Source organism: Pelobates fuscus, chromosome 7, assembly GCF_036172605.1.
Source record: "Pelobates fuscus isolate aPelFus1 chromosome 7, aPelFus1.pri, whole genome shotgun sequence".
NCBI lineage: Eukaryota > Metazoa > Chordata > Amphibia > Anura > Pelobatidae > Pelobates > Pelobates fuscus.
The window spans coordinates 32,894,325-32,912,778 of NC_086323.1; the positions used below are offsets into that span (position 1 = coordinate 32,894,325).

Genomic DNA, 18,454 nt, shown 5'->3' on the forward strand with positions numbered 1-18,454 from the left:
TTCGGGGAGACATCCAAAGTGCAAAAAAAAAAAAAAAAAAAAGGTATCCTGTGAGTTCCTTCTTAGTAACACAGTTTACACATTTTAACTGTATTACATTATATTATGGTGTTTTTCTGTACATTCACAGCTGTATCTCCATGGTTTACAATGTATATTGGCCATTTTGAGATGGGACATCATCTATGGATCTGTGCATTAAAATTTAAGTGTTTTGTTACAACTGACACTTATATGGTGAGGGTTTGGGATGGATAGATAATGTACCGTTTGCTTTTACTCTGACCTCCAGATCTGGCATCTAAAATGAATCAATACAGATAAGAGATATATATTCTACACAACACATAAGAAAAGAAAAATCATACACAAATATATACAATCTTGGACAAAGTTCTACAATTCTGAGTAGTCATGAAGGCAGAATTCCAAACTTTGCCAAGTGCTTGAGAACAAACCTTGGGGACCGGCAAGACACACTTCAGCTTTCTCTGTTCTACGGAGTGAGCCATTTCTGTCCACGGGTCACTTGTGTCATCACGATAAGCCATTGCCACATCCAGGGTCACCATGGCATTCTCCACTGTAACAAAGATTATATTATGGGAAACTGTACAGAGAATGGCTTTAGAGCCACTACGGTGACCTAATAGGATGTCATTTTTAAAAGGGAGAGCAAAAGGTCAGTGGTATTGCTCTCTGAGAAGGGACAGATCTTTTCCCTTCAGAAGATTTGACAATAAAGGAGTAGCCACTGAAATGTGGTTGCAATTCAGCCGTCGATCGACTATAATGCTTGTATAGTAAATACACACAGATTTCCCTGAACTTGGCAAGAGTGAGAATTCTACAATAGTTAAACATGCTCTTATTTCTCTACCACCTCGTCTGGAAGGCTGATGCTGTATATCCACCTCTTTAAGATATCCAAGCATGGATTCTTTTAAGTCCAAGACTATGAACGATCATCCAAAGCCACTTATTCAGTGGGAAAATGTTCCCATTCAAGAACACAGAAAGCAACAGGGAGCTTTTACGGACACCATTACAAAGGCAAATAGAGCCATTTTATAGCAACTCTTACTGCTGAGTGAACAGATTTCCATCTAAAAAAAAAAGCAGTTAAGGTCTTTAACCCCTTAAGGACACATGACATGTGTGACACGTCATGATCCCCTTTTATTCCAGAAGTTTGGTCCTTAAGGGGTTAAATAATAAAAAAATAATAATAAAAAAAAAAAAATATTGAAATAAGTCATGAGCCAAAATTCACAGATTACTAAATCAAGCCTCTTCAGTTTCTGGAAATCAACTTTGATTGAACAAAATTCAGGTCGGAGTCTAAAAATACAATAAACCATTCTGAATCAAAAGTAAAATGTTAAATTAATGGCCAAACTTTCTGGTACGGAGAGCAGATTAAAATTCTCTGCTGAACCATAAAACAAAATTAAAAACATAAAGTAAAAAGTCTAGCATGGAGAAAATGCAAACAAACCATAGTGAACCGTGAGGAAGAGAATATCACACATTTAGGTTAAAATACCTGACCGGAAACATTCAGCATCACAAACTGTTTTGTCTGAAAATATGCAATTCCTTGGTAAATAGTCAAGAATGCAAATTTTATTGAATAAACCCAAGTGTTCTCGGTCTCCATTAAAAGTGATCACTTGTATTAAAAATGTGTGAAGAACCACTGTGAATCCACATGTGTGGTTTCACCAAGTTTCAATCTGAGAATGCACAGCTGTAGAGATTGTGAATGTAGTGTCTGTTGAGTAATGCAAGAATTCAGGTGTCTACTGCCAGCGTGGGTGTGCATGTAATGTGAAAGTTGTGTCAGTTTGTGTTCTGTCTGTATGCAGGTTTCTAGTTGCGTTCACATGCAGGTGCAGTGTGAGATATAGAATATATATATATATATATATATATATATATATATATATGTTTTAAGGCCGTAAGGCCTGTATTTGTGGGAGGAGTTAGCGTTCCTATATAAACGCTACTCCCCCCTTCCTACCTTGCCGTACGCACGCTGTTCACCTGACCTGCTCGCCTCCCTTTCGTCAGCACGACTTCCGGGTCCTCAACAGCACTTGCGGTCCTCGCCTCATGACAGCCGAACTTCCGGGTCTCTTCCCTGCTGCTCTTCCGGTCCGCTCATGTCATCCTCGCAGATTTCCCGCCAGTCGGCTCCTTTCGTACGCACAGGATGCAATCTAGCGAACACCAGGTAATCGGTGGGAATAGCCGCATTCGGGCTATTTCCCGCCGTTCAACACATTTCATTTTCGCAATTTTTCCCGCACATACGTACAGGTCGCTTAATTCGCACGCTTTCTGTTTTATTCATTTATACTGGTAGATTCATTAAACTTTGACCAAACGAGGTCTCATGTTTTACTGCTGCCTATTTCCTCTAATTTTATACAGTCATCTACTGTAGCTGGCATAGAGAGATATGCTGCAGGTATAACTGTGTAATGGGTACAAACTACGATATCTTCACCCACAATTCCAGGTGTTTAATTGAACTGCTAAAATGCCTAGCCGGTGTGCTAGGTATTACTGCACAGACCCTTCTCACGTTGTTAGTGAGTGTGGATTTATTGATACGTTTAGCACTAACAGATTTGTGGACTGAAACGGCTTCATATGCAACTCCAGTACGGGAGGCAAATACTATTAACCCCCCTGCCTGTCAGCACAATACACTCCAGAGATTCCTTTTCTAATGATGCCATTTAATGGCTGTAGTAACGTTGTGCACACACAGTGGCAGTATATCAACGTAATAGATGAGCATTTCTCCAGCAATGCATTGCCAGGGGTTCTTTTGTTAGTGTAAATATTAGCCAAAAAAAAAAAAAGCAACTACACAGTTCCTCCCTTCCACCTACCCGCTCATACGCTAGTTCACTGGTAGGTGGTACTTATCCCTCCACAGCTCCAGAGGGATGCTAAACTTCAATCATTGTGTGCAGGGGTGTATATTGCAAGTTGAATCACCAGGGCTAAGAGTATGCATTGTCATTTATAATATCCTGTACCCCTCAAAAGTACTGTAAGTCCTAGTCATTCGGCTGGTATCTCCACCTAGTGGTTTGATGGTATTTGCTGTTTTATTCTGTATAATGTGTAGCTTCTCTGCCGTCCTGTTTTCAGGTTGTTAATGGTGATTCTTCTATTGGTGCATCCCACGTAATAACACTAATGCCTGACGCTATGCATGTACTATTTTATTGGGTCAAGTTAATCTAACTAACTAAACACTGTGTATATGTTGGATTTGTTTTATCTCCCAGATTACGCTTACACTTACGCATCTCCTGTTATACATGCATCGAATTACCTCAGGTTCAGGCGTAACCGCCATTTGACATTCCCCGCTGATTTCCATTAATGTTGCATACTGTCATTTGTTACCATTAGACAGTCACTAGGTCGCTATTATCGCCTATTTCTATCAGGTACAATTTTGTTTCATCCACACTTCAAACAACCGCCTCGACAAGGCCACGTTGTTACACGATGAGGTATCGAACCGACAATCAGTTACTATTTGTTTCATTTTGTCATCTGCTAGCAGTAGACAATTACTGGTTCACTATTGCCGCCTGTTTCTATCTGGTATAAATGTGTTTTCGTTCACATTTCCTACAATTGTTACACAATTGGCCTTTGTTACACGATTATCACCTGTTTCTATCAGGTTTAGTTTCATTGTGTTTCCTAACAACTGCCTCTACCAGGCCACGTTGTTACATGTTTGGGGTACGGGGGCTTGATTCCTGCCTTGCCTCGTCAGGCCACGGCTCCACTCCACAACTCTTCATTTCGTACTCACTACCCGTAACAATCGTTTTGTTACTCACTACCTTGCTAATTTCACCCTCCTCTCTCCGTCAGCTGCTACGACGTTTTCTTGGCACAACGCCTTCATTTCATCTCCTTTCAGGTTTATATAGTAACCATCATGAGAATCTTCAGCACCCTCGGGGTCTATCGATACTGCACTATCAGCTATATCTCCATAGTACTTCACTATTCTGCACATTATTTTCCTTCCCTCGACTTCAGTTCCTTCTTTCTTCCTCCTTTTTCTCCCTTCGTTTCCTCTGTCTCTATCTGGGAATATCCGGGTATCTATCATTTACTACAACTTGGGTTTCCAAGCACGTTATGTTACCCCCTTATCAAGCCCCCGTCTAGGGTCAGAGAACTGGCTATCTAGGGTTAGGAGCTGGCCTTAGCTGTACACCGTAGCTGGTCCCGCGAGGCCAACTCCCCAATCTCAACACAGAGATTTCGCCCCTCGGCCCAAATCATAGTTAGTGCCTCGCATTCACCCACCTATCGGGTTTATAGTTAGGGCCTCACCTGACACGGCCACACGTTTTGGATCTTTACTGTCACCGAGAGGCCACCACCCCGCCACCACGCTAGTGGCTCAAGCCCCACGCCCAAATCATAGGTAGAGCCTCTCACCAGCCGCTTGGCTACTAGCAGGGCCTCACTTGTCACGGGGTAGTGAGCTTTTCGCTTCGGCACTAGTTAGCCAGCCAGCCAGTTCTATTTTACTTAACCATATTGTTGTTGTTTGAGTTCATTGTTGTTGTCATGTTCTTTTTCAGGATGTCCTTCATGCGCAACGTCAGACGAGGGATTGCAGCATTTTCGTGTCTATTAGGGCCGACTATCCATGAGTCGCTCAGTCTCGTACCTCACCCAACTCACATCTCTCAGGCATAATCTGCATTTTGGTACTTTCCGGTCACTCGGCTGTTGGGGCTCGACACAAGTTATCATCTAGAACATTATTCGTTTGCTCTGAGATACATATAACAGAATCGTGACATTCTTCCAAGTAGCAGTGGAGCAGGACTTCCACAGGCATACTGATCACCCTGTAGTCTTTTCTACATTTATGCCACCTTTTATTCAAACCTTCATACGTACATGATCGCACTATTCCGAACTGACATACACGTTTCTGACAAGCCTTTCAAACCATACCCCATTTTTTTTTTTTTACACAAGATATCAAAGATAATTGGTTATCGCTTCACAGTAACGTACGTACACAGATGGGAATACCGGGCAGTATCAGACTCCCTAAACAGCATTCGCGCCACACAACCAGGTCTTAAATCTATGTGCCTGCAACCATACAAAGGGTTCGGGAACCCTACAACTCCACGATCACAACTAATCAGACAGGTAAGTCATGTCTCCCCAAGGAAAATTTAAGATGGTACAAACACTACACCGCGTCACGTCAACGTTCGAACCAGACAATCGAGACACTTGACCTACTAATCATTCCCCAACTACTTCTAAATACGATTCTACATTCACACTGTCATTAGAGTAAGTAGGACCACTGGCTTCTATTTTCACATCCATTCTTTAAGTACGACATCCAGTAGCAGTACGCCGGAACAATTAGAGGCACTAGGAATCGGCTATATATATTATACAGGAACATTCCCAAACGCAGGAGTAGCAAAACAATGGATTTTATATAGTGCTATAAGTGTGTTTTCTGGCATTTCCTTTTGCCCTCTTTTTCAGGCCTACCCTCTACGTCGGTTCCGGCACACCACACCGACTTAATTCCAATAATAAGGTACTTCACTATACGATATTAACCGACCACAAGTTTTAAGGCCGTAAGGCCTGTATTTGTGGGAGGAGTTAGCGTTCCTATATAAACGCTACTCCCGCCTTCCTACCTTGCCGTACGCACGCTGTTCACCCCACCCACCTCTCCCTCTTATACAATTCATTCAGGGGGGCCCTCTTTTTCAGGCCTACCCTCTACGTCGGTTCCGGCACACCACACCGACTTAATTCCAATAATAAGGTACTTCACTATACGATATTAACCGACCACAAATAAATATATATATATATATATATATATATATATATATATATATATATATATATATATATATATATATATATATACATATACACACACACACACGAATTCACAAAGTGACAATTTAAACAGAGGATGCATTTGAGGATTGTAGGCATGCAGTTTTTTGACGCCCTATTCTTCATATACTACCAGTTTTGTGTCGCCTCATCTCTTTACCCTGACTGCCTTATTTGACCACCCCCAATACTTATCTTACTACCCACAGGTCTCAGTGTTCCCCGAGTCTCCCTCCCATATCATTCAGTGCCTATGGCCATAGCCGATGCAGTTAACTTGCTTTTGCACCTTAGTAGTTATCCTTCATATTGCAAAAAATAAACCAAAACACCAACACACACACACACACACACACACACACAACACTTCACCATCGCTTGCAATCCCAAAATACACCTACATATAATGTATTAATCAGTGGTGGAAACTCAAACTGGAAGTACCGAAACATAAATGAACTGCGTCAGTCCAGGTAAACTGAGGTTATTCATTAGAGCTACAGATTCCAACTTACCAATCTCGTTTCTGAACTGGAAGGCAATGTCGAGCTGTAGGATGATCAGCATAAACTGGAACCAAGGGCTCATCTCATGGCCACTAAACGGAATGTGGACAGAGAACACGATATCGTTGGCTGCGATAAGTCGACTCGCAGCTTCGTCAAAGCCTCGGATGTGCTCACACTGGTCTTTCCCCCATGGCAAGAGCCACTTGGAACTGTGATGGCCCTTCCGGATATCAATGCATTTCACGGCTAAGAAATGAACGGATGTGGTTGGTCTTGGAGCTTTGAAAAAGAAGGGAAAAAAAATATATAAATACATCTGCAACTTGCACCAGTCATTCAGCACAAACTACAAAGTTCTAAAAATGTGTGGGGGCAGAAACTGGAAACCTTCCCAGCTTTCACAAACAAGCTTCCTTTACCTACAGTCAAAATTTCACAAACATCTACAGCACAGCCATTAGAAATAGTTTAATTCAGCTTTTCTTAGAAAGAAAAACTGCATAAAGTATACAAGTCGCGCTGAACAGGGGTTATGAGAGATTGTTAATGGGAGGACAGAGCATTAGAGAGGGGGAGGACTTGAGGTGAAATCTTTAATTTGAGGTGGGGTAGGGAATGGTTCCCTCACCAATTGGTTTACAGAGGTACTTAATATGTTGGCATTTAAATATATCGAGATTTTTTTTTTTTTTCTCCTGACTTGTTTTCTAAACATTAAATTGAAATTAACAAAACTGGAATCTACAGAATTGTCTCTTCCAGCAAACTTGGCAGGAGCAGCTTTAAACACAATAAATACAGAAAAAAAAATACTTCCAGACAACTCAACCAAAAATATAGAGGAGATATTTATCCTTTTGTGACAAAGGATGGCCATATAGTTTGGTCTACACAACGCTTGTGGGTGTTATATAATTAGTGAATACAGCGGGGGACTACAATGCTATAGAATGGCTTTGTATTTATAGCAGTGCAGATCAGTAGACGAAGGGTGCTTTTAATTGTCAGCAGACCCCTGGTCTTGCACCAAAACAAGCCCTTTACAAAATCCCAATTGCTCTGTGTCTCTGCTGATTAAAGCCTGAATCTCAATGTCCTCAGTCAGTTTCACTCCAGCACAGACAGCTTACAGCCTTTATGGACAATTACCCCCTCCTGTGAGGGGCCAGGGCTGCCCAGCTCACATCTACAATGCCTCATGCTTCATTAAACTAACCAGCAGCAGGAGTGAAATAAGCAGGCTTATTTAACTAGGGGACAGTGATCTGTATGAACCTGCAATAACACGCATGAAAGACGGCAAACACGGCTACTTCCCCCCCCCCCCCCCCCCCATATTTTACAAAAAAAACAATTCCGCACTAAAGGAGTTAATGTTACAGGTCTGCTTTTTATTTACATGCTGGGTGGGGGTGGGATAATTTACTTCCAGTTTAGGAGAGCTGCGCCAGCTACAAGTTACAACGTGTGGGCTAAGCTAGACCCAGGAAACTGAATCAGAGGCCAGACTCACACACAGCACATAAAAGCATTCCATGACGGAGCGGTCATTAGCTCAAAAGAAGAAGATGGGATATTGTTACACAAACCCAATTAGAACACGGAAAAATATTGCAAAATCCATGGATTTATTTACTAAACTCAGGAGTCATCGTGACCTGAAAATTACATTCAAACATCACAGGGCCCTATTTAGCCTTGTACTGCAGAGAGCCCCAGATGGAATTCCCCCCCCCCCCCCCCCAGTAAGTGGGTTAATCTCATAAGAGCAGACATTAGACTGTGAGAGTAGGACCTGCCAAAGATGGGGTACATTGACGTTGTGGCAGGCTTATGCAATGTATGATCATATAATGTAACTAAACCCCCATTATTTTTGCCTAGATTAGATGTTAAAAAAAAAAAAAAAAAACTAATAAAAATCTGTCAACACTGAAGTTGCCGTTTAGTGGATAGGAGAGTGCGCTGGGCAGGGGCGTATTTGCCGCGAGGCAAACAAGGCATTTGCCTTGGGCGGCATTTTCCAGGGGGCGGCAAAAAAGCCGCCCCCAAACGCCCAGGGCAAATGCCTTGTTAGCCTTGCGGCTAACAGACATCCTGGGCTGGTGGCTGCTGGGCTGGTTGCTGGGCGGGCGGCTGGCGAGGGAGCACTTCCTCTGAGCTGTCTGCTCAGCTCCCTCGCGCGCCGCAGAGTGAGGCTGGGAGCCGGAATATGACGTCATATTCCGGCTCCGCCTCCCAGCCTCACTCTGCGGCGCGCGAGGGAGCTGAGCAGACAGCTCAGAGGAAGTGCTCCCTCGCCAGCCGCCCACCCAGCAACCAGCCCAGCAGCCCGACCGGCAGCCCCACTAGACCCCAGGGAGAGGAAGAACCCCCCCAGCATTCCCAAAGGTAAGGAGGCTGGGGGGGTAAATTAAAAAAAAAAATGAGTTAATGTGAGTGAGTGTGTCTGTTAGTGTGTGTCTGTTAGTGAGTGTGTCTGTTAGTGTGTGTGAGTGTGTCTGACTGTGTGTGTCTGTTAGTGTGTGTGTGTCTGTTAGTGTGTGTGTCTGTTAGTGAGTGTGAGAGTGTGTTAGTGAGTGTGAGAGTGTGTGTGAGTGTGTCTGACTGTGTGTCTGTTAGTGTGTGTGAGTGTGTCTGTTAGTGTGTCTGTTAGTGTGTCTGTTAGTGTGTGTCTGTTAGTGAGTGTCTGTTAGTGAGTGTCTGTTAGTGAGTGTGACTGTGTCTGTTTGTCTGTTAGAGTGTGTGTGTGTGTGTGTGTCTGACTGTGTGTGAGTGTGTCTGTTAGTGAGTGTGTGAGTGTGTCTGTTAGCAACTAACAGACACTCACACACACACACTCACTAACAGACACACTCACACACAGACACACTCACACACAGACACACTCATACACTCACACACACACACACTGACAGATACGCATCCATTAGCTAACAGTTAGCTAATGGATGTGTATCTGTCAGTGTGTGTGTATTTAGAAGGCGGGGGAAGGGTTGGGTGGGGGGGGGGGGGGGCGCCTGAGTTTTGTCCTGCCTAGGGCAGCACAAAACCAGGATACACCCCTGGCGCTGGGTCTTGTGTATTGTATTTATTTATTATTTATTATTGCCATTTATATAGCGCCAACAGATTCCGTAGCGCTTTACAATATTATGAGAGGGGGATTTAACTATAAATAGGACAATTACAAATAAACTTACAGGAACAATAGGTTGAAGAGGACCCTGCTCAAACGAGCTTACATTCTATTCTGTATAAATTGGCCCCAGCAGCACCCCATTTATGCATGTTCAGGTGAGTGCAGCCCCCTGGTTATTTTTTATCTATATACCGTATATACTCGAGTATAAGCCGACCCGAATATAAGCCGAGGCCCCTAATTTTATCCAAAAAAACTGGGAAAACTTATTGACTCGAGTATAAGACTAGGGTGGGAAATGCAGCAGCTACTGGTAAATTTCTAAATAAAATTAGATCCTAAAAAAAATATATTAATTGAATATTTATTTACAGTGTGTGTATAATGAATGCAGTGTGTGCGTATGTGTGTGTGTATGAGTGCAGCGTGTGTGTATGAGTGCAGTGTGTGTATGAGTGCAGTGTGTGTGCATGAATGCAGTGTGTGAATGAAGTGTGTGCAGGGCCGGTGCAAGGATATTTGCCGCCGTAGGCAAAAAAAAATTTTGCCGCCCCCTCCCCCCCCCATATGTCCTGACTTCCCCTCCTCCTCCCTCAGTGGTCCTTACCTCCCCACCCCCGTGTTCCTTCACCCCCCCCCCAGTGGTCCTGACTCACCCCTCCCCTAGTGGTCCTTACCCTCCCCTCCCCTAGTGGTCCTTACTTCCCCCTCCCCTAGTGGTCCTTACTTCCCCCTCCCCTCCCATAGTGGTCCTTATCCTTCCCCCTCCCCTCCCATAGTGGTCCTTATCCCCCTTCTCCCTCCCATAGTGTTCCTTATCCCCCCCATCCCTCCCATAGTGGTCCATATACCCCCCCCCCTCCCTCCCATAGTGGTCCTTATACCCCCCTCCCTCCCATAGTGGTCCTTATCCCACCCCCCCTCCCTCCCATAGTGGTCCTTATACCCCCCTCCCTCCCATAGTGGTCCTTATCCCACCCCCTCCCATAGTGGTCCTTATACCCCCCTCCCTCCCATAGTGGTCCTTATACCCCCCTCCCTCCCATAGTGGTCCTTATCCCACCCCCTCCCTCCCATAGTGGTCCTTATCCCCCCCCCCCCTCCCTCCCATAGTGGTCCTTATACCCCTTTTTTTTTTTATTAATTTTTTTTTTATTATTATTATTTTTTTATTATTATTTTTTATTTTATTTATATATATATATATATATATTTTTTTTCGTCCCCCCTCCCTGCTTGATATATGGCAGGGAGGGGGGCTCCTTCCCTGGTGGTCCAGTGGTAGTTCAGTGGGGGGAGAGGGGGGCTGGCAGAGCTGTACTTACCTGTTCTGCAGCTCCTGTCAGCTCTCTCCTCCTCTGCGCCGTCCGTGCAGCTCCTTCTATCAGCTCACACTGTAAGTCTCGCGAGAGCCGCGGCTCTCGCGAGACTTACACTGGGAGCTGACCGAGGTGCTGAACGGACGGCGCAGAGGAGGAGAGAGCTGACAGGAGCTGCAGAACAGGTAAGTACAGCTCTGCCAGCCCCCCTCTCCCCCAGTCTGTATTATGGCAATGCAAATTGCCATAATACAGACAGTGACTCGAGTATAAGCCGAGTTGGGGTTTTTCAGCCCAAAAAATGGGCTGAAAAACTCGGCTTATACTCGAGTATGTTATGGTGGGGAAAAATTGTGATTGAAAACCCCTTCCACCTGAATTCTGTGGATAGTTAATATAATGTTCAACCAAAACCTGCACACCAGTCAAGCCATAAGACTTGCTTTTCCCACAGAAATCCCAAAACTGCAGCGATGTTGCAGCCGCAAAGGATTCTGGGTGGGCATATGCAAATTAGTTGCATTAACAACGAAACAGCTGTCCATGAGTGGTTCCCTGGTTTTGCATCTTTTCCTATATTGTGTTTCAAGCTGTTGTATACAGCAAACACAGATTAAAAGGAATCCATGTTTAAAATGGAATGAGGCAAAAATGTGATTCTTTGTTAAACTAATTTGCATATGCCCACCCAGAATCCTTTGCGGTTGCAACATCGCTGCCGTTTTGGGATTTCTGTGGGAAAAGCAAGTCTTATGGCTTGACTGGTGTGCAGATTTTTGTTTAACATTATATTATATATATATATATATATATATATATATATATATATATAAAAAACACAACAAAAAGTATCAACTGTACGTGGAAATTTTTTACAATATTGTATTCTGAAACCAAGATAAGTCGCACTAGGGTATACAGAGAGTTAATTAAGACAAGCATGGCCCAACTCTGGTTCTCCATGAGTTAAGTTTCACATGCCCCAGGGCCATCCTAGAATGCCAGGCTCATAGTTAAATAACTCTTCGTGTCTGAAAACAACCACAAGTGTCTGGCTTTAACCATGTGTAACCAAGATAGTATGGTACAACAAATTGCTTAGTAATGCATTGTACAGCTCTCTGGCAATCCAAGAGTTAGCCCACTTAGCACTCCACGACTGCCGGCCCTTGAACCACTCCACTAGAATCCATAAGCCCTTGTCCTATAAAAATGTAAGTCAAAAATAGACGCACCCTGAATTTGCAAACCAGAACGTAAAAACAAAATATACACGCAGACAGAGGTTTGCAAAGTTGTCGTGCAGTGCACAGAGCACGTAAATGTAAAATAAAGGTATTCAGCCCAACCTCACACATTCCTGCCTTATGATGCAATTTGTGTTTTTTTTTACTTTAGCAAAAGTCTTCTTCAAATCTATGTTTAAGTCATATGAAATACCTGAAGGTTCAAACAAGGTTCTCTAAGAATTGTAATGATTTCAGGAACCAGTCACTTCCCAGGAAGTTTAATACGCTTTACTTGTCCCCTCAGATTAGAAGATGGGTGGATTTTTACTTTTCCAGACCTCACAAGACACCTCTACCATGGGACTGGGCAGCAGGTCAGGTATTGAGATAGAAATTGCCATTTTCTACCCTAAACCATTTGCTAAATCTTTTTTAAAAAAAAAAAAAAAATAAAAAAAATAAAAAATAAAAAAAAACACCCACCACAAACCACGGCATCCAAAGATTGAGAGAACTATAACGGCTACAACGAGCTGTATTAGTTATGGTGGTTAGAGTATTCCATTAACATACAATTTGCAAGACACTTTAGACTCCCAGTATCAAAGTGGTCTCCATTAAATTTGGAGTGTGGTCTCCACATTTAGAGTAACTGTAGCTTAATGTTTGATCTTCTCAGGTGTTTACTGGGTGATTTATGAAACAGTGACTTGAACAAACTGCAAAATGCAATTGGGATAAGGAAAACAAGTCCAACTCTGCTAGAATTACAGCCTAAATATTGCAATTCATTTTCTATTCACTGCAATTCAGTGTTTAGTAAAGAAACCTTTACACTAAATTAAACGTAATTGCCTATAATTTCATCAGCAACACAGACCATTCAAGTAGTAAGTTAGGATTCTAATAAGGTCCAGTGATTAAACGTATCAAAAGGTTACCCAATCGGTATTGTATAGTCATTGGTGCCTCTACCAGTACCAGATCTTGCAGTAGAATAAATAAATAGGATAGATGGACAGCGCTAGCGACTTCTACAGTTGCACTTTCTAGAATATGATCCACACAACTACATTTTAGATCAGACAACATGCGCAGTTCATGGATGAGGTTACTGAGCGGAACAGTGTCAAACACTTCACTAAAATCCAAAACTCAATATATCAGCGGTCGTTGCTTTCTTATTGTATTGTCAAGCTCAATTTGCCTAACGTGATCTGTCCATTATAAATCAATGCTGGCTCTGGTCTTAAAATACACAGCACATGTCATAGTAAATATCACCCCACCACCACCCACACGGTTTCTCCACAAGTACATAAAAACCAGAAATTAAGAAACTACACAATCAAAAAATAAATTAAAAAAAAAAAAAATCCATTACTAATGGTTTGAAGGGGAAAAATGTAGTAAGATTGGTTCTAAGACACATTGTAAAGCAAGGGAATTAAAAAGATAAATCCTGCTGTCTCGCTTTTTGCAAAGGAAGCCTGCAAAATGGATAAGCAACTGCTGGTGTTCCAGCTGTAAATTTGCCAAGACTCAATCTCGCTGATGGGAGACACAGTCACAATAGCTAGCATCTTGCTAATCCCGTACTCTGCAGCGACAGTAAATTCCAATAGATCCAGCAGATTCGCTCAGCCTGATCACACTATGGAACAACAACATCTAATCAAAACGAAAGACGCAAACCTTTAAAACATCCCATCAGGAAGAATATGAACAATACAGATCAGGAATGCCACATCGATCTCATAATTTCACACTGAACTCAAAATGAGATAAAAAAAATTAAAATAAAAGAGAGAGATCTCTCTCACATACCAAGAGAAAAAGGAAACAAAACAACATCTATAAATATTACAACACACGTAGATTGTCCAGAGTGTCCCTTTAACATACAACACAATCTGTACAGGTTTTCCAAGACTTGGTAATTCTGTGCCCAAGAAAATTGGTTTGCTGATAATCTGAATATTTGGAGGTTATTCATTATGCTGTACTCAAAAATAAATGTCAACAGAAAAATTTAGGCCAAAAATAAATAAAGAAAAAAAAAGAAAAAAAAAAAAAAGCCTCCAAATCAGCAATTGCCACGGTTTAAATTTTAGTCTTTATTTTGCCACAAGTCATAGGTTAGTTAGTAAACCCCTTTTATTTTTGTTTGAAGGAAAGAATGGATTTGGATTCTTTCCTGTGTAATAGCTTCAGGGTTAATTAAACCATTTCCGTATTCCAGCAGAATAAAAGCTTTCTGAACTGAGTCAAGTCTTTCAGTAAAAGTATCGAATTAATGGCCATTGTTATGATTGAAATTAAAAAGACAAATATGATTGCTAGAGACCAAGTAACCACAGAGTGCTGTATTCACTGAACTATTTGAAGATTACAAGCAGGATGTAGTAAACAAAGGCTGGAGGGAATGGGACTTCAAAGGACATGTTTGAGAAGAGGTGTGAAGAATACAGAGATACAAAGAGTGTAACTATGTGATAGATTGCAAATCTTCCTGCAGGGGTTTCTAAAGACATTTTAGGATCAGATCTCCAAGTATTAGGGGGGGTCACACATGGATTGAAACTTCTGGATTATCCCCCACTGAGAGCATGAAGGAACCTGAACAGCGATTACAGAACATTCTAAACAGAAGTCTGAGAACAGAGACATTCCGAGACAACCCAGGCAGTCCCGAGACAACCCAGGCAGTCCCGATACAGATTTCTGATCATTAGATTTTACAATAAACCAAACTCTGATTGTATTCAGGATTAGTCGATGCTGGAAAAGTGGGAGTTTAAATCCCCCCAAAATGATGGGAAGTTTGAAACATTTCTGGAATTAAATAAAGGGGGAGGGAGTGAATCATCCATGATGGAGTTAAATAGGGGGGGCAGAAGGACAGATTTGGAGGGAGGAGCAATGACCCCCCCCTTAATTTCGGCTAGCTCCCAAATCAAAGCACTTTCCCGATTAACCCGTTCATTCCCTCACACACAGACTCATGGATGGGTGAGAAAAGGTTAAAGAGCTCAGGGCTGGGGGTCCATTCTGGGGGCAGTTCTGGCAGTGAGTTGGGGGTTCTGGAGGAAAGTTGGGGGGAGGGGAGAAAGTTTGCTCACCGATCAGCCCCCCGACCAGGAATGCCAGCACTTGGAAGAGCAGCAGGACGCCCCCCACCAGGCACAGCTTCTTGGTGCTCATGTTCTCTATGATAGCTCCCGCCATGGTGGCTCAGTGAGTGTGAGTGATCCGGCCCGCACTCAGGACTCACACTCCGCTCTTTGCTGCTTTCTGATTTATACGAGAAGCTGCCGCAGCCTCCGGGTCACGTGACGGCCTGAGCTCACTGCACCTCCCCTGGCTGCAGTGCTACAGCAGTGCCACTGGGGGGCAGCATGCATTGACATCAATATAGTGCAGAGCCATCCAGTGAGTGAGCACTGCAGTATGGAGGCAGGAGTGCAACCTGTACTGAAATCCAGTGAGTACAGCTGCTCTGACTTCCAGTAAGTAACATATGCCCTGACATCCAGTGAGTGTACAGCCTGCACTGACACCCAGTGAGTGTACAGCCTGCACTGACATTCAGTGAGTGTACAGCCTGCACTGACACCCAGTGAGTGTACAGCCTGCACTGACATCCAGTGAGTGTACAGCCTGCTCTGACATCCAGTGAGTGTACAGCCTGCACTGACATCCAGTGAGTGTACAGCCTGCACTGACATCCAGTGAGTGTACAGCCTGCACTGACATCCAGTGAGTGTACAGCCTGCACTGACATCCAGTGAGTGTACAGCCTGCCCTGACATCCAGTGAGTGTACAGCCTGCTCTGACATCCAGTGAGTGTACAGCCTGCACTGACATCCAGTGAGTGTACAGCCTGCACTGACATCCAGTGAGTGTACAGCCTGCTCTGACATCCAGTGAGTGTACAGCCTGCACTGACATCCAGTGAGTGTACAGCCTGCTCTGACATCCAGTGAGTGTACAGCCTGCTCTGACATCCAGTGAGTGTACAGCCTGCTCTGACATCCAGTGAGTGTACAGCCTGCACTGACATCCAGTGAGTGTACAGCCTGCACTGACATCCAGTGAGTGTACAGCCTGCACTGACATCCAGTGAGTGTACAGCCTGCACTGACATCCAGTGAGTGTACAGCCTGCACTGACATCCAGTGAGTGTACAGCCTGCACTGACATCCAGTGAGTGTACAGCCTGCTCTGACATCCAGTGAGTGTACAGCCTGCTCTGACATCCAGTGAGTGTACAGCCTGCTCTGACATCCAGTGAGTGCACAGCCTGCTCTGACATCCAGTGAGTGCACAGCCTGCACTGACATCCAGTGAGTGCACAGCCTGCACTGACATCCAGTGAGTATACAGCCTGCACTGACATCCAGTGAGTATACAGCCTGCACTGATTTCTGGTATGTGCAGCTTGCACTGACAATTAGTGAGCACAGCCTGCACTGGCATGCAGTGAGCACAGATAGAACTGACAATTAGTGAGCACAGTCTACACTGACAATCAGTAAACACAGTCTGCACTGGCATGCAGGGAGTACAGATAGCACTGACAATCAGTGAGCACAGTCTGCACTGGCAATCAGTGAGCACAGTCTGCACTGGCAATCAGTGAGCACAGTCTGCACTGGCAATCAGTGAGCACAGTCTGCATTGGCAATCAGTGAGCACAGTCTGCACTACAATCAGTGAGCACTGACAATCAGTGAGCACAGTCTGCACTGACAATCAGTGAGCACTGGCATGCAGTGAGCACAGTCTGCACTGACAATCAGTGAGCACAGTCTGCACTGACAATCAGTGAGCACAGTCTGCACTGACAATCAGTGAGCACAGTCTGCACTGACAATCAGTGAGCACAGTCTGCACTGACAATCAGTGAGCACAGCTTGCATTGGCAATCAGTGAGCACAGTCTGCACTACAATCAGTGAGCACTGACAATCAGTGAGCACAGTCTGCACTGACAATCAGTGAGCACTGGCATGCAGTGAGCACAGCCTGCACTGGCATGCAGTGAGTACCATATGCCCCGACATCTGGTAGGTGAGCAGGAAACCATTTTTCTTTTTTTACTAATGCCACATGTTCAAGGCTGGACTTACAGACATCAAGTGATGGAGAACTTGCTCTCAAACCTTCATGTTTCCGTCACAATTTAATAATGATATGCTGTTAAACAGTCTGTATATATACACCCCAAGCAGTATGTATTATTGGAAAAGGTTTGTTAGGTGGAGGACTCTGAGCCAACACTCATTTCTGACAGTAAATTATAACAGCACAAATTACCCCACTAACAAAGCACACTGGGTCTGCCAATAACTCACCCAAGACACTTACAGGCTTAGTCACCAAAATCCAAATGTCTTCACAAATTCTACTCCAGTGGAAAAACCGAGGCAAAAATATTCAAGTTGTGACCATGGTTGAATTGGAGAATTAGTCCAGGTCATCTGTCTGTTCTAGTGGCATGGAGGGGGGACCAGTGGCAGGTTCCCCGGTAATATACTGGCCTTATCCCCCTGAGATGGGATGGGGCCTTGTTAGTGACTGGGCACCAATAGCTGCCCCGTTGCTGGTTTTATTCTAATTGATTGGACGCCAATCACCAAGTTAATGATTTCGGAGAAGGAGGATCAGACTGCAGTGTGGAGTCTGTTGCAGGAGTGGAATGTAGGTAAGTTTAAGGGTTATTTTTAATTAATTCTTTTTTTGTAATAAATATATTCTAAAATACTAGGGCTGGATTGTAGGGATGGTAAAGCCATCCAAGGTTGATAAGTCATTTCTATGTTAAAGGGACACTATAGGCAAAATGAAGTGGTCTGGGTGCTATGTCCCCCCGTTTTAACTTTAGATTGTAAGCTCACAGGCAGGGCCCTCTACCTTTTGTATCGGTCTGTTCTTATTGTCTTGTCTTTCCCAATTGTACAGCGCTGTGGAATATGTTGGCGCTTTATAAATGCCAGTAATAAATAAATAAACAGTGCAGGTGTCATTCTGCAGAATCAGCAATGTTTTTATTGCAGGTTTAAATGCCTCTAGTTACTGTCTCTCAGGCAACCACTAGAGACGCCTTTGCTAAAATAGCCGGAAAACTTAGCTTTTTGACCATCTGATTGGCGCAGTGTTTTGCTGCACATGCGCACAAGCCTCCCAATGATTTAATTGGATTGGCTGAGATCATTGATCTTGATGATCTCAGCCAAGGACGTGGGATAGTAGCTCGGAGACCATCACTGTGATGTAGAAAAGTCAAGGCTATTTTAAAGTGGC

The 18,454-nt window shown here is 43.6% G+C and overlaps 1 protein-coding gene across 1 annotated transcript in view; it reads right to left on the reverse strand.

The window, feature by feature from the left end:
• WLS (Wnt ligand secretion mediator) overlaps window positions 1-15,480 on the reverse strand; it is a 46,246-nt gene extending 30,766 nt beyond the window's left edge. The window contains exons 1-3 of the mRNA XM_063427904.1: window positions 15,271-15,480; window positions 6,465-6,737; window positions 459-583 (exon numbers count right to left, since the gene is read on the reverse strand). Coding sequence (XP_063283974.1) covers window positions 459-583; window positions 6,465-6,737; window positions 15,271-15,376 — 504 coding nt within the window. The 5' untranslated portion in view covers window positions 15,377-15,480. The remainder of the gene's footprint in view (window positions 1-458; window positions 584-6,464; window positions 6,738-15,270) is intronic.
• Between the last annotated feature and the right edge of the window lie 2,974 nt (window positions 15,481-18,454).